Genomic DNA, 16672 nt, shown 5'->3' on the forward strand with positions numbered 1-16672 from the left:
GAGCTGGTTTAGGCAAAGGATTTGTTTTGAAATATTCGAGCAAGAGTGCCCAAAGCTGTATGATTGGTTTCTGTGAAACCTCTAGGAGTTCAGCACCCTTTAAACCAAGCTATGTACTTATTTAATGTGAAGCGCGTAATTTTGGCAGCCAAATTTATTTTTGCCTGCAGATTGTTTTAATTAATGCTAGTAGGTCATTCTGACTAAAGAAGGAAGAGCACAATTGCTTTCATCTTAATCTCTCACTCTTTAATTAGAGATTGGCCTGAAACCAAGCCGGGAGCCCACGCATCTTCACACCCACACATACCGGGGCAAAGTCATCACTGAATTACACACTGCGTTCAGCTATCTGTCTATCTGTACACAATACATGCAGTGATGGCTGTGACACTTGTGAAGTTGCTCTGAGTCTCCAAAGCTGTAAAACTCGTTCCCATGCTTCTCTGACAAAAGTTTAGGTCACGGGTTAAAAATCCAAGTTGAAATCCCAAGACTGGTATCTGCAGATAGAGCCCATTACCCAGCCCACAAGATCAGAACTGAATCCAGATTTGATCGGGTCTTAAACTAAGCCTTAGATCAGGACCAGGTATCACATCAACGTGCCTGACAGCGGTGGTGGTAGGGCACCTGCTGAAATCACGTCTACTGAGCAGCCAAACAGAAAACGAGTGATGCACCAGTTAGAGAGAAAGGAGAGAGAAGGATCACAAAGGTATCTGGGCTTACAAAAGAGGAGGAAGACCGGGTGCCCAAAGAGGGTGCCCAGAGCGGTTGTGAATTCTCCATCTTTCAAAACTTCCAAAATTCAACAGGAACCCCTGAGTGACCTTATCAAACTTAGAGGGTAGCCCTGCTAGGTGAGCTTTCAGGGTCTCTCCAACCCACTTCCTCCAACAAATCTAAAAGAATTAGGGCGTTTGTGATCAGGAGACCACACCTGGCAGTGCCACATGGAATAGCCACTGCGTTTCTGTTGCCTGAAGTAACACAAAGGACTTCATCTCATTGTCACATATGATTCTCCACTAATTCCCAGTATCCAATTTGGATTCTGTTTACTTTTCAACATCTTCTCTGCTATTTGCTGGCATGGGGAGTTTTGTTGCCTTCAGGGAACCTAAGATGTTAACCAGGGAGCTGGAGGACAGGACCAAAGGTCTGTTTTCCCAATTCAGTAAGTCAAATAGTGAATCCACACTCAGCTCAGGCTGAACATGGACACAGCTCAGGGAGGATGCTTCAATGGGGAGTATCAGGATGAGTCCAAACTCCAGTGCTGGACATGAGGAAACATTTCCTTCACAGGTCTGGCCCAGACATCATGTGTGGAGTTAGGTCTCCTGGTGCTATCAGCTGGTTAAGATACAGATGTAAGTGTTGACTAAAGGGTCCCTCTTGATATCTTGACACTTTGATATCTTGATATCTCTTGATACTAATTTGCTAGTATAGACGTATCTTTGCTCTTTGTTTCACTATAGATATTAATTATACATGTTTATACATAATAAATATGCAATACATAAATCTAATAATTCCCTATATCATTAGCCTTCCTATCCACTCACATATTTCTGTCCCCTCCAGCTTGTAAGATACAAAATGGTGTCAGATACCCACTGACCAAGCTCCATGCCACTGCAGGCAGCATCCCAGGCAGTGCTGGCTGCTCTCCCAGCCTGAAACCACAGCCGGCTGCAGCCACTGCCTGGGGCATCTCCCCGTGCTCATGGCATCTGATTAATTGTGACCCCTGTAATTTTCTCATTTTATGATGAGGAATGATAATCCTGGGTTTTGTTACATCTCTCTGTTTTATAAAGACCATAATAAGGAATATTTTCTTCTCTTGCCCTGCCTATTTAGAGTGCAAATTTGGGGCATGGGGCAGAGAACTATCCTGGTTCTGTGCATCTGGTAGTTATCAAGGGGGTGCACGTACAGCTGAATAAGCTCGGTGGACTCTCTGCCTTTCTCCTTATCCGTATTTGTTCATTTTCACCTGAATTGTAATAGGATCAGCGTATGAGTTTTAGAAGTTGTCTGACATCACCAATCCTCTCCGTGCACCTGTCTGCTGGCTGATTAGATTACAGCTTTTTTCCACTCTGCTGCTTAGTGCGCGATAATAGGCGTTTCATCATCCCATTACACTAGAACATAAGAAGAGCTACTCTGGGTCAGATCAAAGATTCAACCACCCTAATCCCAAAACTGAGCGATCCTAAACACTTCAGGAGAAAACAGCGTGAGTATACAGCATTGCAGCAGGGTGCTTGTTCCTTTGTAGACATTTCTGTGTTCAAGAAACTGGCAACTGCAGGATTTCATAAGCTGGAGGCTGCAGAGGGTCGCTGTTTTTAACAGCCCCGATGGCTCCAGCCTTCCTCGGGAGCATGGGGGACCCGCAGCATCAAGTCCCACGGTGCCACTGGGTGACATAACCTGCCAACAAACCCACTTCCCATCTGCACACTGTGTTCAGTCCAGTCACCATTATCCATGCAATATCCCACTGCATGGTTAGCACAATATCCTGTCATCCTAAAAAAAAGACCACTTAAGCTTTCATGAGGTTGGCTCGACAACTAGCATGCTAACCTAGGGAACCTGCCTCAAGGACTCACTCAGGAGCAGACTTTCTCTGACAAGTTACACTGCCCCACAGAAGAAACAGCTCTGCCTTCTCTTACCAGTGGTCATGAGGGAAAAAGCATTAAATCCTGAGGTATGCTGCAGCAATAGAGGCTATACGGGGCACGGTGTTGTAAAATATGCCATGAAAATAATGATTTCTAGTTTATTTACAAAGGAAATCCTAGCTAAGCATCTCCATTTGGTTGGAGATGTGTCTGAAACCGTAAGCTCTGGGAAGGAAAGGAGAGAGCAGGCAGTGGGAGCTTCATTGCTTGGGAGTCTCGGCCCCAAATTGGCAGGGACCTGTGTGGGGACGGGGCAGGGAGCAGCACACACACACTGAGAGCAATAAGCTTTTCAAACAGCACACGCTGTACTCTGTGCTAGCAGGAGTTTGGATAACCGTGCAAAACCTCCAAGCCTGGGATCTTCTAAATAAATGCCACATTTATCAGTATCTAAAGCAGAACATGCCACCTACCCTTCCCCGACCCCATAAAGCAGTGTCATCAGTGAAGTCAGAGAGCGTCATTTGTTTCTTTAAGGGTTAAAAAAAATAATCCACAGCCACTGCCAAGCAGAGACAGAACTAAACAGGCAGCAAAGAGTCCAAGCCAGACAGAGACGTAAAGCTACATCAATCATCAAAACGGGCCGCGAGGAGAGCGTATACATACAGAGCAAGAAAGAAAGCGAGAGGGCGTTTTGTTTGGGTAGCTAATGTTCCCTGGACGAGGAGAGAGAAATTCTCCCTCGGGTTCTTAATGCCACTCTAAATATTTACAGCGAGATCCTGGCCAGCTGGTGAGGCAGCGATGGAGGGGAGGGCTCGTTCTCCCCAGCGCTGTCCTCCAGCCCATGCCCTGGTTGAGGAGAGGGAAGTGGCTGCACGTTGCCATGTGCACCCTGACAGCGACCCATCAAGTAAAGCCCTTCCTGTGCTCCTTCCCTTTGCCTCCATCGCTTCACCAGGCACAGACACAGGCTGTGCAGGGAGGGGAGATGCCGCAGCCTGCAGGAAGGAACGCCAGGCTCACCCCAGCCCATCCCTGACACAGGGCTGGGCCGTCAGGGCTCAGGCACATTACCATGTTGCTAGGCTGGGCGACAAAGTCCCTGGGAAAGGCCACGTATGGCATGGCCCGTCGTGCAAAGCTGCTGTTTTGAGAGGACAGGGCCGTCCCCATCCCCACGGGATGCAGTGTGGAGGCAGGAGCCCACGGAGGGCTGTGGAGGCAAACGCCACGCGGGGGTTGACACGAGGGCACAGCGGCTCCCAGCGATTTTCCTTCATCTGCCTCGCGGTGACCAGACGCAGACATGACTCACCAGTGAGCCTTGGCTTTGAGGACATGAGAAGGAGTTGTGCTTTAACCTCCTATTTCCCTCTAACTGCGGCGTTTAGGAGTGGTGTTTTAGAGCCAGTCCTGTCCCAAAACAAAGGCAGGAACTGCAGTGTTGACAAGGGGTCCGGGTCAGTCACCCACAGAGCAGTCAATGCCATTTTTCCTGAAAAGCCCAGAATATCGGCAGGGAGCTGGGACACATCACACAGGACCTGCTGGAGATCCTGGCCCTTCTGTGGGGCCAGTCGGGGATGCGGAGGATCCTCTGGTTGCACAAGGGGCTCAACTGATCCCTAGGAATGGATTTAGGCTCATCATCACAGACACCTGCATGGGAGTGTCACACAAACACCTACACACGGCCAAGGCAGGTGAGCGCTTACAGCCTGTGGAGATTTAGTCAGAGGTGCCTGGAGGACGATTCACCCACCCAAACACAGGTGGTGCTTGTTGGCCACCTGGATAACTCCGTAGCTGTATTGACCAGGCCTCAGGAGCTGCAAGGGGAGCTCAAACACCTTGTTCGCTTGCAGATATCTGTGCTTAGACCCGAATGAGGTATCTGCAATGGGGAGCCATGTGCCACCCTGGGACTGGAAACCTCAGGTGATTTTCTAGCTTGCTGCCCTCACTTCAACAAACTGCCCTGGGTATGGAGTCCCTGTGCACCATCTCCCACCCGTCCACCAGCACAGACCACAACGGGCAGGTGCTCCCCAGGCCTGTCCATAAGGTGGAGACACGATCCGCCACAGCAGGATCCCCGGAGGCCCTTCTTTCTCCACGAAAATACGTGACAGTGCATCACCTAGCGCAAGGCATTGCAGACTGTTTACAGGCTTCTCGAGTTCCCAGGCACTTTAGGACAGGGTCCTGTTGCTGTTTCCAAACGGACAGCCAGGACTTTTATAAGTGAACTTTCCTCTCTGTGTCTATTTATTATATGTAAACATTTGCCAGAAAAACACCACTTGGGCATGCTCAGTACCGGCCAGGTCATTGCAAAAGGCAACGGCGGCGTCACATGTGATAACAGTGAGAAGCCCATATGTGCCTATTCTTAGCCCTGGAATGTATACAATGCCCCACCGCCTTGCGCTCCTGCACAAAGCTCCCGAAAGCGGCAAAAGTGACTTCAGAATAAACACGTCCAGAAATCACCCTCTATGAATCACTTACCTACTGAAAGAAACGTCCTGTGGGTTTATAGTTTTTACCCAGGCTCTAGCTATGGAAAATCTCAGCAGAGAATAAGCGACAGAGAGTAAGTGCATGCAGGGAAGGACAACAGAAGGTAAACGTTTCTACCGTACGATTTCACTGCAGATCGAGCAGTTTAGTCATGAAATACTCATCAGATTGTTCTGCCTGGCAGTTAATTTAGTCATTGTGTGTCTGATTAACATGAAAAAAAAAAAATCAACACAGCTAAGCAGAGTTAACAAATAACTGTTTTAATGCAGATTCCCAGTCTCTAGGGTTTAGTTTGCCCTGCTGCAGAGTTCAGCTCTGCCAGATTTACATTCTTTGGGAATGACTAACTCTAGGCAAAAGAGGCGCAAGTTACTAAACTGCTAATACTTTAAAACAGTGAATAAATGTCTAAGCACATTTATTCAATGTGATTAAAATGAACAACCCAGTTGCTTCAGCAGTTCAGCTTTCATCTCAAATCAGCAAGATAACTTCAGTGCTTTTGCTTCTTGCCAGGGATGCAGGCGATGCTGACCCCATAGTTGCAACCTATCTGACAAATTTATAAAAATTTTAAAGGGTCTTTGTGACCTTATAGCCTCTTTATTATTTTCCCACTGTGCCTAACCCATGTTCCATTTTTATGCATAACAGCAAACGAATATTTCGAGCAACATCAAAGTCCTGATTTGTTCCCTCAGAGCTGGATATTTCAATAAAAGCTGCTAAGAATTTGTTTTTTCTGCCAAGTCCAGAAGTCATCTCTCTCTTACTTTGCTATGGAGGAGGGATCTGCTGAGGAGCTCCTCTTCAAAGACCAGGACTTCTCTTCCGAACTGCTGAGGCAGCTGAATGCTCTGCGGCAGAGTGGGATGCTGACTGATGTTACTCTCTGCTCTGGGGGTTTTGAAGTCCCCTGCCACCGAAATGTGCTGGCTTCCAGCAGCCCGTACTTCAAGGCAATGTTCTGTAACAACTTCAAAGAGAGTCACCAGGCTAAAGTCATCCTGAAGGGCATTGATGCTGAGATTTTGGACCAGATTATCCTTTACGTTTACACGGGGGAGATTCTCATATCCGCCGAGAATGTCTTGTGCCTCTTGGAGACAGCATCCATGCTGCAGTACGCCAAGCTGTTTGAGGCCTGCTCTGCCTACCTCCAAGACAAGCTGACTCCTGACAACTGTCTGAGCATGGTCAGACTGTCAAAAATCTTGAACTGCCAGAGCCTGAATAAGAAAGCCAAGGCTATGGCTTTGAAATGCTTTCCTGAGGTGGCCTCTTCCGAGGACCTGAAGGACCTCTGTCCTTTGGAGCTCCTTGATTACCTTGGGGATGATGACCTCTGCGGGGAGGAGGAGCAGGTCTTTGAGACACTGATGGTCTGGATCCGGCATGACCTCCAGGCAAGACAAGGCTACATCCAAGAGTTGTTCAAGAAGGTTCGGCTTCAGTACGTCCACCCAACTTTCCTCTTCCATTTCATCGCCAATGACTCCCTTGTTCAGTCTTCACCCACTTGCAGGAGCATTCTCGAATCAGCCTGGAGACAGATGTTTTCCTTGTACAGCACCAACGCACCCGACATCAAGCCCATGGTGCACGTTCCTCGCAGGTACTCCAACCAAGAGTTCCTCATCATCGTTGGTGGCAGGAAGGACAACAAGCAGACCACGAGGGATGTCCTGCTCTACGATGATAAGACCAACCAATGGCTAAGCCTGGCCAAACTTCCCATGCGCCTCTACAAACCCTCTGCAGTGAGCTTACACAGCAATATTTATGTGCTTGGAGGGATGCCTGTTAGCAATAAGAAAAGCCCGGTCAGCGATAATATTTACATTTACTCCCTCAAACTCAATCAGTGGAGGTTGGTTGAGCCCATGTTAGTTCCACGTTACTCCCACAGAAGCTTGGCATATAAAAATTATATTTTATCGTTTGGTGGAATTGGTGAAAACCAAGAAATCCTGAATTCTGTGGAAAGATATGACAGCATCTACAACACCTGCGAGAGCATGGCAAACATGCCTGTTGCTGTCCTTCACCCTGCTGTTGCTGCTAAAGACCAGAGAGTCTACCTCTTTGGGGGAGAAGACATTATGCAAAACCCCGTTCGGCTTATCCAGGTAACAGTCAGTCTTGCTTGTCAGAGGCAGTTTCATCTAAAGTATTCAGTGGTTCATCACCTTGATGAAGGAATCAAACCCTCCAAAAAACTCATTGTGAGTTGTAGCAACAGGCAAGATGAGTTGACACACTGCTTCAGGGAAGTCTTGTCTGTGAGAAGAGTTGCAATTCTTTCATTCTCCCCCTTGAATGTTTCTCAGGCACAAGCCCTGAGACCCTTCCTCACGTGCCAGCTCTGTGCAGGCGAGTTGCTTCCCACAGAGGGCCTGGGAGTTCCCGTGGGTGATGCTACGGCAGGCTACAGCCGACCTCTGTGCCTATCTCCATGCTTGTAATCATCTCACCAAAATCAGTGCTTGCTGTTTGGCCAGCCTGCAGCTGAGCCAGGGTCTCAGCTGCGCACCTGCTCCCTCGCAATGACAGCAAAGATGCCAGTTTGAGATCATTAGAGCAATTAGCCTCTCACTCATCAAAGGGCCAGAGCTTAAACTGACAGTTATTTCACATAAACAGTTGTGTTAAAAGCGTGGGTCCTGCCACATGTTGCTGGATCTCTGCCTGCTTTCAGTGGTTAAAGTATATTAGGAGGAAAAAAGACATGAAATCCTTCCTTATCTGATCTGAAGCTTTAGCGCCGCAATGTTACTTTCTCCTTGAGTGTTTTTCAGTGGTTTAGGTAATTTAACTAAGAAGCATCATTAGCAGCCAAGATGGCAACCAGAACACGAGCAATACTTATTTACGATGATAATCCTACTTAATTATCAGGGGAAAGGAAATGTGTTTTTCAACGTGGGGAGATGTCCTGGAGATATTTGCTATATTCATCTCTACATGTATATGGCATGACACAGAAGTTGGTGTCACCCACGTACAGATGACTGAGTGATTGTCATCTGGCAGCAGCTCTTTTTTTCACATAAATTGATGACTTTGATATCCTTCTAAGTCCTATCAGCAAGTCTCTTTGCTAATCTGATCACATACCAGCCACCAACACAAATACAGCTGCAGAGCAAACACGGGGGCCACCAGCAGAGCTGGGTGACGTTGTGGTTGGTTTGCCCAGGAAATGGGGAAGGCTAAGGCAGGACTACACAGAGTAACTGGAAAATGAAATGAGGTGACCTGCATTTTGGGAGAGTGTTAGCCAGGAGTTACAGCAATTTAATGGCCAGAAGAAGCTTGCTTCTGGCAGAAACTCTCTGCCTTAGTGTGTGTGCTAGCATCCCCTGAGCAGACAAGCCTAGAGAACCAGAATGCTTTCCAAGGGGATGTACTAGAAAAAAAAAAAAAGAGTGGGTAAATTCTCAAATTTCCAGCAGTTTGAGCCAGTGGATTGTATTCATTAAGACACAATAAAAACCATAAGTTCCTCTGTAATTACAATTGCCAGTCAAAAAAACAACATAAACAGCTGTGTGTATCTTTATTTATTTGTCAGGTTTACCATGTCTCCAGGAATACATGGTTTCGGATGGAGACCAGAGTGGTGAAGAACGTCTGTGCACCAGCTGTTGCGATTGGAGACCAGATTATCATTGTAGGAGGTAAGGGCACAGTTTCACCCTCCCTGCTGCCAGCCCATGCCCAGATCCTGCAAGATTTCACTCCCTTCCTCTTTAGGATGCCCCCTGTTCTGGCCAGGGATGGTAAGAGCTGCAGCCAGCCATGCTGGCAGTGAGAAGTGTTGATGCCAAGCGTGGCTATCACACTGCAGGGGTGAACATCATGTGAGGGCTGTCCTGTCTGTAACATCTTGTAAAGCATGGGAAAAAGAAAAGAAATATGCACCTCTCAAGGGATCTCAAGGCTGTGGCAGTGGGGAAAAGCTCTCCACAGAACACCTGCTCACTCTGGGTAGCAAAATCTCAGTGGGGAAAACTGGGGGGGAGGAAACTGGGGAAAACTTTCTGCAGAGAAAGGAAGAAACAAAAAGCCACGGGGACCCTGCTCCTCCCCTGCTGACTCACAGCCTGGCCCTCCCTGACGGCTCTTCTTGGAAGGGTGGAGGTTACAGCTACCATGGCACCAAGGATGGCTTGTTGGGGTGCAGGGGGCTATAGGGCTCCTCCTGAGGGTGATGGTGAAATAGCCCAAAAGGGGCATGAAACACCTGGAAAGGAGAAACTTCTCAGTGTCTTATTCACTCAGAGATCAGCCTCTGCCCGTGGCACTTGGAGAGATCAGATCTTGGTACTTTGGCACTCCATAGTCCTTCACGCAGCTTCCCTGACTGCAGGTTGGCAAGAGGAAGCACGTGATAGATTATTTAAGGGAGAATGAGACATAGGGAAGCTTTAGCAGAACAGAGGAGCAAACCCACATCACACAGGGCCTGAATGCAGTATGTTCCCCCTGGACAAGGCCGCTGCTACCCTGTGCGATGAGAGCCGGCGAGAGATGGGTCAAAAGGTCCCAGACCATCCTGTGTGGCAGATGACCCTGATCTCAGCCCAAAGTGCCCAAAATACAGTATTTTCAACTCTTTTATTTTCAAATACTTTTATCTGAAGGGCCTCTACTGACCCAAGTGATGGTTTCAGGTTAGGGGAAGTGGCTTCAAGGCCTGCACAACAAGGCCCAAAGCAATTTGCTTGCCACGGGCAGTCCTGATTATCTACACAGGTACATAGAGAAGCTACTTCTGGATAACAGTGGACCTCTCAGCAATGTGAGGTTAAACCACCCCATCCACTGTGCTGCTGGCATGGTGACCAGCACAGAAGTGGCATGGAGGGTAAGGGAGTGGAGCAAGCAGTGGTGGGACTGCGCTGTCAAGTACCCAGCTCCATGGGGTACAGAGCTAACTCCAACCCAACCAGCCATTGTCACTCCCTCTGTCCTTTCTGGCTTCCCATATCACTGGTTTCTGTATTTCTGAGTGAGGCTCTAGGAGCCTTTTGGGTAAAAAGAATTACTCTGTGACTTCTGAAGATGCACGCAGAAAACTGCAGGCTCCAGCTGTATTTGAGAAGCCTGATCTGATAGGTTTTGTTGTGCTCATCAAGCCTTAGCTGCCAAGGTGATAGGAGACAGGGTGAGGACAAACAAGGGAAGATAGACAAGCAGGCAGTCTTGTGACACATCATCACTTTCCGGCTTAAATAGCTTAATTCTGCCAAATTATGCACCAGTATAAACTGAGACATAAACCCTAATTCCCATCTGTCTCTTCCACCTCTGGTTTTGCATTTAGGGTACACCCGGAGAATAATTGCTTACGATACAAAAGGCAACAAGTTTGTTAAATGTGCAGACATGAAGGACAGGCGCATGCATCACGGGGCCACTGTCATCAAGAACAAGCTGTATGTCACAGGGGGACGGTGTCTCACTGTGGACAACACCATCGAAGACTCAGATTCCTTGGACTGCTATGACCCAGAGACGGACACATGGACAATGAAGGGAAAACTGCCACACAAACTCTTTGACCATGGGTGCCTTACACTCCAGTGCGTCCCCTGTTCTAACCTTCTCTGAATGACTTTTGGTGCATCCCAGGACATTCCTGGTGTTTTCCTTCCCAGAAAGGACCCACCTTGCTCTGCACAGAGCACATGGGGAATCCTTATGGAGTCCCACAGACTCCTGTTCTTGAAGGTAGCAGTGGGGCTGGTCATTCCCCAAGTGCCCTGACACAAAGGTCACAAGCTTCGTGTTTGTACCATAGCCATCTGACCGGTATTGTGTGTGGTGCTGCTGAAGTCCAGCCCCGAGGCCTTACCCAGCAGCTCAGCAGAAAACCAAAAAAATACTGGGCAAGAACACAAAGCAGGATTTGGTCTTGTGAAGACTTCGAAATGAAAGGTGAATAGGAGTGCTGACACCTCCAGAGAACGTGAGATCTGGGTAACCTGCATTTATGTTAGCATGTGAAGAAGCAGAACTATTCAGCTGCATGGCACAGCCCTTTGCTGCTCGGTGCTGACCAAGCTTTCCATGTCCAATGGCAGGAGCATTTGGAATAGGAAGCCCCAAGCCCTGGTTGTGTAGCCAGCCCAGTAGCATCTATATGCATTAGCTACAGCAATTGTCTCGTAAGACATAGAATTTTAATGACATCAAATTAGAAATTAGAAAAAGGCTGATGCTTTGGTCTGAATGTTCATATTACAAGATGCACATTTGATTTTCTTGAGCTACCTCTGTTTCATGGTGCAGTAAAGAGTTGTGTTTCGTTTACCTGCACTCCAAAGGAGCAGGAGAAGGGATAATGGAAATAAAGATTGTCTGTGTCTTCTTTTTGGAGGGCTCTTGTTTTCCTGGAAGCTTGCTTCTCCCTTTGCATGTGGGGTTGGTTAGGAAGCTCTTCAGGTGATGTCATTCCTGAAATCTGGAATAGCAGAGGGAGCACATGGAGGGAGGGGATGTAAAAGAGCAGCGGTATTTGGGAGGAGCTCTTTTTTTCCCTTTCTCCTCTCTCCAAACCACTGGAAGGCAGTGATGAGAAAACGCCAGTGACAGGAAACCAGCTTTCCAAGAAGAGCAAATCTAAGTCTGCCACTTGGCAAAGCAGCTCTGGCTCCACCAGTATTTTTGTGGGGTTCTGCCACTAACTGCATATTTTCAATGGGAGGGGATTAATCATCAGATACTGAACAGGCTGTGAACTACCGTCAGGTTAGCAAGCTTGGTAAGACTGCTGAAATAGCAAGGAGCTTTTAAGATCACATTAAGATCACAACATCCAGAAAGGAATGGCATAAACTGCACCCTGTTTGCCTTGTGCTTGGAAGAAGGTAGGACTTTTTCGAGGACATAAGGTGGCTCGAGGAAACCACAATACCTTCCTCGTTGTGGAAGGCTGCACGACCATGCATGTGGTCATCACCACCTTGCAGGACACCAACTCCAACCACTGTGATGACCTCCTGTAAATCTGTGTCTGGGAGCAGGAGGTTAACAGAAATAGTTAACGAAGCAGGGGACTGGAAGGAGGACTTGGATATCCACTGCTGTTTTAACAATGCAAAATAAAATGGTTATAATTGTTTGTGCGAGCTTTGCGTTGAGGAGTCCCCATTGTTCCCTCTGCATTGTTGATAGAGGGAATTGTTTTTGTACCAGCAGTTTTTGCCAGGGTTTCCTTCTAAGGATCTGAGTAAACCTGCAAAAAATGAGTGGGAACCCAAACTCATCCCCCAGCTCGGAAGTCTTTGGCTAGGCTTCTCCTGCCTTTCAGCCTGTATCATCATCTCCTCCCGTGCAAAGCAGGGCTAAATCACAGCACTTGCCAAATTGGACCAGAGCAATGATTCATTCTGCTTCCTCACAGGCCAGCTCCAGCTCCCTGGAGAAAGAAGCCTTGTCATGGCCAATTATGGAAAGCCTGCCCAGGGGAGATGTTTATTCCTAACCCCTCGGTACCGCCTTCCCAAAGCCCTTCCTGTTGTGACCCCACTCAGCTCCAAGGCTCCGGGAGACGCCAGTCGCTGCCATGCATTTTAGCTGACACAGATCCCTGCCAGGCTCGTGACTGTACCCAGAACCAAGAAAAAAAAGCCGATTTGGGGTCATAACCCCGTGTTTGCAAACCATTGCCACAGCCATTGGCTTTCACTTGGAAGCAGAGCGGTTTTGTTTAATTCCCGTATCGTATAACCACCAATTTTCTCGGTGTACATGCAGGGGCCAAACAGTGCCTTGCACAGCTGAAGCTGGGCAGGGAACTGGGAGTGCAAAAAGGAGGCAAAGTCGCAGCAGCGATGAGCACAGCATCATTCCCCCGGCCCTCGAGGAGCCTCCTGTCACCCCCACGTCCCCTGTGCTGCAAAGGGCTCTGCTCCAGCTGTGAACCCTGCTCCTTCCCTTCACAGGCTCCTCTCCTCATGCCCATAACTCAATGAATTTGTGTTCCCTGGGCAGTAAATAAAAAGCGTGGTTTCTGAGAGCCTTCTGTCCTGTGGCTGGTTGGCTTTGATGCAAACTCTGACCAAGGGCTTTGTGGAAAGGGTTGAAATGAGAGCACCACGCTGCGCGTTACGGAGGCAGGCATCTGGGTGAGGGCAGGCAGCCGCTGGAGCTACCACATGCTTTTCCAGAGGCCTCATTGTCCTAACATTTGAGCATTTGAGAGCCCACTTAGATGGGAAACCCCCATGAGAGAGAAGCAACGTGCTCCACAAATATGACCACGGCCCCATGTGGAAGCAGGTATTTAATAAAATAAAAAAGGTCTTCAGAAAGGACCCTTGATTTGGGGGACAGCTTTTGGAAGGGCTGAGCAGCTATTGCCTTTTTCCAAATCAGGGAGGGCTGTGAAGGCTCAGCACCTCCAAGGTCTCATGACCGGGTGTCCCAAGACAGTCTCCAGATCTGTCTACAGATGGAAACTGTAGGGTGAAGAGGCTGAAAGCAGGCTGCTCTCTGGGACAGCGAGTTCCCAGCCCCTCGTGGCAGGTACATATCTAACACGTTGAAAATCTCCCGTGACAGACTCTCTGCTCACTCCCTAACATATCGGGAGAGTTTTATTAACCTCTTAGCTTTTAATAGTAGCTATCCTAAATCCTCTTTGCTATACATTCAGCTATCCCCACCCAGGGAGAGGGCAATTGATTACCCTTTGTAGTATCATATACTTTTTTACATCTTTAAAGTTTATTAGCACTTCCAAGTTCTGTAGACTAAACAAACCCAGCCCTTTCAATCTTTCCTCATAAGTCATGTTTGTAGACCTCCGATCATTTCTGTTGCTCTCCCCTGGACAATTTCCAGTTTGTCATTTTTTTGTTTTGTTTTGTTTTGCTTCTTTTAACTTAAGCACAGCGCCCTGCCTCAGCCTGGCGGGGCTGAGCAGAGCAGCGAAGCCCTCCTGCATCTTACCTACCGCCCGCCCAGCAGGATATTTGCTTTTTGCCAGATTGCAAGCTTGGGTTGAGTCGTCCTCTGGCCTCAGCACTGAGCAACGTGCTCAAGTTCGGGCAGGGTGACATGGAAAGACTGCGGGAGACGCAGGCTGTCCCAGCGCTGTGCCTTAACTCCATCTCTGCTTCGGCTCGCCGGGGCCCCGAGCCAGATCCTGCTGAAAACAATGAATTTCTCCACGGGCTTTGGATCGGGCCCTAATTATTGTGTTCTCAGCTGGATTCTTCACTAATTCTATTAATTTTTTATAGCAAATATTTAGCGTTTGAGTCATTTTTTATGCTAGGGGGAAAGTTTCAGGAAAAAAAAATATATTAAAAAAAAAAGAAGAAGAAGAAGAAGAAGAAGAAAGGAGATGATAGCATTTGCTTTTTAGCTTTCTTCCCCTTCCCTTGCTGCGCTCTCAACGCTGGACCCCGCCGCACAGGCAGCTTGCGGCGGTAGGCAGCTTTGCTTTGATCTTAGCAAAGAGCCTCGTAGGTTAAGCCTGTGTTTTCTCACTGCAACCATTTCTCAAACAACACGATCCTTTCCGAGGGCAGCCTTTTCCTTGCGCGCTAATATGTTTATAATTATAACGCATTTCCTGCTCCTTCTTGATTAAACACACCTGACAAAGTAGGAAAGCTGTTGCTGCATAAATAAACGGGCACATCGAGTTCAGCCCCTCATCAGCCCTTTTTTTCCAGCCGTCGAGGAGTTCACCGCGAGGTGAATCCTGTAGCCGAGAAGGAAACAATTGGGCAGAGCACATCTGAGCAGCCTACAGGGTAACTTATCCCTGGCATTGTTCCTCAGCCTGACCTGAGAGCCATTAATAATTGACAGCGGCAAAAACAATCCCTGTTTCAAAATATAAACATCCATACTTTTTTTTTCTTTCTTTCTTTTTTTTTCCAGCTGCTTGAAAGCTCCCCACAGAAATTAAACAGCCTTATTCTCCACGGCACAAACGAGCACAAATTCCTAGGTGCAAGCTTGCACCAGCAAAGGAGCTGAGGCCTGCTAATTAGCGGGCTGCTAATGATGTTTTCGTCAGCTATTTCGGGCTAGCTTGCCCAGGGTACAAACGAAGCCTGGTGCATTGGGGGGAACAGGTATCTCAGGTTGCCTTTGCCACTGAAGTCAGCAGGACTGCTGAGGGCTGGTGCCAGGGCACTGAGATTGATCCGGCCTCTTCTGTTTGTTGAGATTTCCAAAACAGCAGCAGGGCGGCGCGGAGCCCGAGTGCCCTGTCACTCCGCGAGTCACCCCCCGTGCTCCAGCTGCCGCTTGTCACTTTGCTGGGTGCCTCTTTGTTTGCCTGCGCTGCTGTCGTGTTGCAAGACCTGCTTCCGAGAAGAGCAAGGAGCAGCACGTCTCGAGCGGGCCTGGGCCTCGCGGTTCATCCCTCGTGGTGCCTGCCAATGCAAGGCATCCCCACAGCTGCTGGGGGTGAGCCATGGGGTAAAACACAGCTGAAGGTGAAGAAAGAATCTGCTCCACTTCTTCACCTGTTCAGGAAGATATCTATAACCCATCCTCTCATATCCCATCCTCCCATATCTAATCTTCTTGTGCTTGTTTCTTGGACCTGATGAACAGGCCCTGTCCCACCACACCTCCCTAAGGTGGACACGTGGGGTCAAGGCAGAGGCACATCACTTTGCTCAGCTCCACCACAGCCATAAGGACCAGTTTTGCCCTGGTCTTGGCTCCTTGCTGAGGTTTCTCCCTGCTCCTGGGCACCTTCTTAGGCCAAAATTTGTGGCAGATATGCTCTGCTGGTGCTCCTGAGGTGGCAACGACTGCCCAGGACAGCAGGAACAGCACCAAGGACTCAACTTTTAAAGCTGTTCTCAAGCTGATGGGATGCTCCTGGTCCACAAAACAGCTGAAATCAACCTGAGCTTTCATGCAGAGTCCTGATGCCTTTCTGCAGGAGCAGGGGGACAGCAGGGGAACGTGCAAACCGCATGGGGGCTGCTGCAACGTGCAGCTTGGCCACGAACCTTCGGTGCTGGGAGAGCGGGCGGTTTTATCCAGCTCAACAGCCAACTCTGGAATTAATAGGGTTGATTAAACAGTTCTGATGTGCATGGTATGTGGAGATAAGGGCCCAATTCCCAAGGGTTTCCAATGAAAACGAAGACGTTAACCACAACAGATGTGACATCAGCTGGCAGGGGCGAGGAAAGCTGGAAGGCAAGAGGCAAATTTGTACCAAGGGGGCAAAATGGGCAGCGCCAGGGTGAGCAAAGGCACCATGCACTTGCTGGATCTGTTTTGATGCCGAAATGACGTGGACCCTGGCACTAGGCGGGTCGAAAAGCAAGGGAAATACGCCTGCTTTATGTTGTTATGACACATATATTTCCCCCCAAATGACATTAAAGAGTACCAGAGGCTCAAACATTGTTCTGTTTATCTGTTCCCTGGGTAGGGCTCTTACTCTTAGAGACAGCCTGAGCACTGCAGAGCGTGGCCCCTGGCAGGAAAATTTTGCC

The 16672-nt window shown here is 48.5% G+C and overlaps 1 protein-coding gene and 1 long non-coding RNA gene across 3 annotated transcripts in view; one reads left to right on the top strand and one right to left on the bottom strand.

The window, feature by feature from the left end:
- Window positions 1–6068, bottom strand: part of LOC110352900 (uncharacterized) — a 13937-nt gene extending 7869 nt beyond the window's left edge. Inside the window, exon 1 of one of the 2 annotated variants that reach the window (XR_002402657.4) lies at window positions 5957–6068. This is a non-coding gene — a long non-coding RNA (uncharacterized lncRNA). Of the gene's footprint in view, window positions 1–3320; window positions 4410–5956 lie in introns of those variants that run through there. The other variant, XR_011807346.1, reaches the window with a different exon arrangement.
- On the top strand, window positions 5963–11567 carry KLHL38 (kelch like family member 38). The gene is made up of 3 exons (XM_038174946.2): window positions 5963–7312; window positions 8758–8863; window positions 10513–11567. Exons 1-3 carry the CDS (start codon window positions 5963–5965, stop codon window positions 10797–10799), a joined length of 1743 nt encoding a protein of 580 aa, XP_038030874.2. The 3' UTR covers window positions 10800–11567.
- Window positions 11568–16672: the final 5105 nt, after the last annotated feature.

This window comes from Anas platyrhynchos, chromosome 2 (assembly GCF_047663525.1).
Source record: "Anas platyrhynchos isolate ZD024472 breed Pekin duck chromosome 2, IASCAAS_PekinDuck_T2T, whole genome shotgun sequence".
Classification (NCBI taxonomy): Eukaryota; Metazoa; Chordata; class Aves; order Anseriformes; family Anatidae; genus Anas; species Anas platyrhynchos.

Bases quoted from the DNA above. Each gene is read 5' to 3' on its own strand.
- KLHL38 (XM_038174946.2), top strand. From the start codon at position 5,963: ATGGAGGAGGGATCTGCTGAGGAGCTCCTCTTCAAAGACCAGGACTTC. The intron at 7,313-8,757 runs GTAACAGTCAGT...TTTATTTGTCAG, and splicing joins ACCCCGTTCGGCTTATCCAG to GTTTACCATGTCTCCAGGAA. The intron at 8,864-10,512 runs GTAAGGGCACAG...TTTTGCATTTAG, and splicing joins CCAGATTATCATTGTAGGAG to GGTACACCCGGAGAATAATT.